The 3,446-nt window shown below is 59.6% G+C and overlaps 1 protein-coding gene across 1 annotated transcript; it reads right to left on the reverse strand.

Moving 5' to 3' along the window:
* Nucleotides 1–648: 648 nt before the first annotated feature.
* Nucleotides 649–3,011, reverse strand: FZD9 (frizzled class receptor 9). The gene has a single exon (XM_014057913.2). It carries the CDS (start codon nucleotides 2,930–2,932, stop codon nucleotides 1,136–1,138), a length of 1,797 nt encoding a protein of 598 aa, XP_013913388.1. The 5' UTR covers nucleotides 2,933–3,011; the 3' UTR covers nucleotides 649–1,135.
* Between the last annotated feature and the right edge of the window lie 435 nt (nucleotides 3,012–3,446).

The raw sequence follows: 3,446 nt of genomic DNA on the forward strand, positions 1-3,446 counted from the left end.
ATCGATGCTTTTCCCTGCCTTCCTAATCCATGAATAATAATTTCCAGCGGACCCTGTAAAAAGTCAGGGCTCGTGTACCCGAGTCTCCAGCAGGCAAAAGAGAAGCTTGATTGGTCAAACCCTTAGCCACAGAAAGAGGACTGTCACCGCACAAGAGGCTCCCAAGCCCCCAAGCAGCTGCCTGCCTGGATTTCAACCGTAGAATGAGCTGAAGGTCAGCATATTGGCAAGCGAGTGGGGGTGTGAAGAGGGGGCTGGTTGCGCGATGCCTTGTATAGCCTTGGCACGGCCCGCTCTGCTGTGTCACTCTCCAGCTGGACTAAAAATATGTTGAGAGCCCTCCTGCCTCTTGGCTTCATCTGCTTGAAACCAACTCCCACCCCCACCCCGCCACCCCTGGGCAGGAGACTTTCAGGAGGCCAGTTTTGGCTCTAGTAAGCAGTTCTGTAGCCCCAACTCATCCTGCAGGACATCGGAAAAGGGGGGAGGCTCACCCCTTTCTCCTTCCCTCCCCTCCCCCTCCCTCCTGCGTAGACTTTCAGACGGAGAGCGGCTGTGCCTGAATGTTTTCCCCTTCCCTGGCTCCCCTTCTTTTGTGACAGCTGTTTCCAAAGCCTCTTGAATTTCTGCAAACAGCACCAACCTCCATTGAAATAACACAGCCAGATTTTATTGGGTCTCTTTCCTCTTCTATTATTTTCAGCTAGTGAATTTACTTTAAAAAAACAAACAAACAAACAAAAATAAATTACAGAATTAAATAACTTTGGACAAACTCTCTCCCAAAAGAAAACGTTTAAAGTAGTTGCTGGACTTTGGCAAACAGAGACACCGAAACCGTAACACTAAGGGGGGGAAAAGCAAGAGGCTGAGAGAGAGAGGAGAGAACAAATCTTTTTCTGGGCATTCCTTGGGGGTCCCAAGCAAGTACGGTGAAGATGCCCTCCAAATCTGCCGATGCCTCTCCCCAGCCCCATTTGCAATCTTCCCTCCTCTTCCAGCCCACACCCAAGCCACACTTTAGCTCCATGCCGTCTGCTGAAACCTGCTTAGGCATTAGGCAGACCCACGACACCGTGGTATTTTCCCTGATGCTTCTGCTGTCCAGAGGTGCCTCTCTAGGGCTGGTCCAACTTCAGACGTGTGTCGGGTTGTCCAGGTAAGGGTCCGTCTTGGTCATGTGCAGCATAACAGCCGGAGCTTTGTAATGGCAGTGCGCTCCGGTGCAGGTCACTCCACTACATGGTTTCCCCCTAGTCCTCACCCCCAGTTTCCTGTTGCACAGGCTCTGCCAGGTCTGCAGAGTCTTGGAGCTCCACACCCAAACGCCACTGGTGATGCCCACCACCAAGGACATGAAAATCTTCAGCATGAAGACGGCCATTGTGGGCACCGAGGCATCCAAGGAACAGTCCACGCTTCGGTGGCCTGGAAAAGGCAAGCAGCTGTGCTCCAAGGCCTGCAGGTTCCAGTAATCCATATTCAGACGTTCGTAGAAGTAACAGACGATGACGCAGGTGGCCGGGACAGTGTAGAGGATGGAGAAGACCCCGATCTTCACCATGAGCTTCTCCAGTTTCTCAGTATTGGTGCCGCCGGTCTTCATGATTTTGCGGATGTGGAAGAGAGCCACAAAGCCCGTCAGGATGAAGGAGGTGCCGATGACCAAGTAGCAGGAGAGCGGGATGAGGATGAACCCTGTCAGGGCATTGACGTCCATGCTGCCCACATAGCAGAGCCCAGTGAGCTCATCCCCCGCCACCTTCCGCATGGTGAGGATGACAATGGTCTTCATAGCGGGGATCCCCCAGGCTGCCATGTGGAAGTAGCTGCTGTGGGCCTCGATGGCTTCGTGGCCCCACTTCTTGCCAGCAGCCAGGAACCAGGTCAAAGTCAAGATGACCCACCAGAGGGAACTGGCCATGCCAAAGTAGTACAGGATGAGGAACACAATGGTGCAGCCAGTGCTCTCCAGCCCCTCTTGGATGATGTACAGCTCCCCGTTCTCCCGGTCACAGGCAATGTTCTCAGCACCGGCCACCGAGCGGATGATGAAGGCCACCGAATAGACGTTGTAGCACATGGAGAGGAAGATGATGGGCCGCTCAGGGTATTGGAAGCGGTGGGGCTCCAGGAGGAAGGTAAGGACAGTGAAGGCAGTGGAGACGAAGCAGAGCGTGGCCCAGACGGCCATCCAGATGAAAGCAAAGTCCTTGTCTTGCCGTGACCAGAAGACATCAACTCCAGGGGAGCAGCGGGGTGCACATGACAGGCTCTTGGCCACGTACTGGAACTTGTCGGAGTTCTCACAGGAAGCACTGCTGCCCGGTCGGCTCTCACTGGGGCCATCCCCAGAAGGTCGGGCAGGGCGTGGGGCCACGGGTAGCATGCCCTGACCTCGGTGAGGCTCAGCTGTGGTGGCGTTTTCGGGTGCCTCCATGCACAGGGCATGCGGGTCATTCTTGGTAGGCAAGCGAGAGCAGTCCAGGGCATCAGGCCAACCAAAGTGGAAGTGCTCCATGATGGGTGCACAGCGCTGACGTGCCTGTTCGCACATCGGCCGGCAGGCCGGGATGCTGCTGGAGACCTGGTCGGTGCACATGGGCGCATAGAGCGAGCAGAGGAAGAAGCGCAGGTGGCCGTGGCAGCCGTAGGCCACCAGCGGGGCAAACTCTTCCAGCTTGAGCGCGGCCTCGCGCTGGTGCTCGTGGCCCAACAGGTTGGGCATGCGGGTCAGGTTGTAGCCGATGCCCTGGCACATGGGGATCTCGATGGCCTGGCACCGCCCGCCCCGGCCACGCTCCGCCTCGTAAACGCCGCCGCCGCCCAGCAGTTCCAGCGTCGAGCCGGCCACCACCAGCTGGCAGAGCAGCGCCGCGATCGCCCGCAGCAGCAGCAGCAGCAGCCCGGCGCGGAGGACAGGCGCGGCCATGCTCACTGCGCTCCTCGCTCCGGATCGCTGCCGCTAGCTGCGCCTCCTGCGCCGCATGGCGCGCGAGCGGTAGCCCAGCGGCGGCAGCTCCCCACGCGTCTCTCCTCCTGCCGAGGCCGGCGCTTTGCTCGCGGGCGCCACTGTTGCAGCCCGCCTAAACCCCCGAGAGGCGGACCCGGCGCCGGCGGGACACACCCCGCACAGGGCGGCGCAGAGCGAGGGGAAGGGCGCCGAGCCGGCCGGTTGGGCGAGGGAAGTTGGAGCGCGCCGCCCTCGCAGCCGCGTGGCTTCCAGCCCAGGCGCCGCGCTCCAGCGCGCTTTGCTGGGCTCCGACGGGGCTCCGACGGCTCCCCTCACCCCCCACCGCCTCCTCCGAAGCGCGGAGTTGTGATCGCCCAATTGCTGCCGGGCAGCCAGTCAGAGGCGCGTAAGGGCGCGATAGATGCCCACCGCCGGGGAGCATCGCCTTGCCCTGCACCGGCTCCCAACTGGCTAGAGGCGGTGGTCGGGGACT

This window comes from Thamnophis sirtalis, unplaced genomic scaffold, assembly GCF_051295495.1.
Source record: "Thamnophis sirtalis isolate CommonGarterSnake01/CBP01778 unplaced genomic scaffold, rThaSir2_p1.2 scaffold_6, whole genome shotgun sequence".
Lineage (NCBI taxonomy): Eukaryota > Metazoa > Chordata > Lepidosauria > Squamata > Natricidae > Thamnophis > Thamnophis sirtalis.

Coding starts and splice junctions, on each gene's coding strand:
- FZD9 (XM_014057913.2), bottom strand. CDS start 2,932: ATGGCCGCGCCTGTCCTCCGCGCCGGGCTGCTGCTGCTGCTGCTGCGG.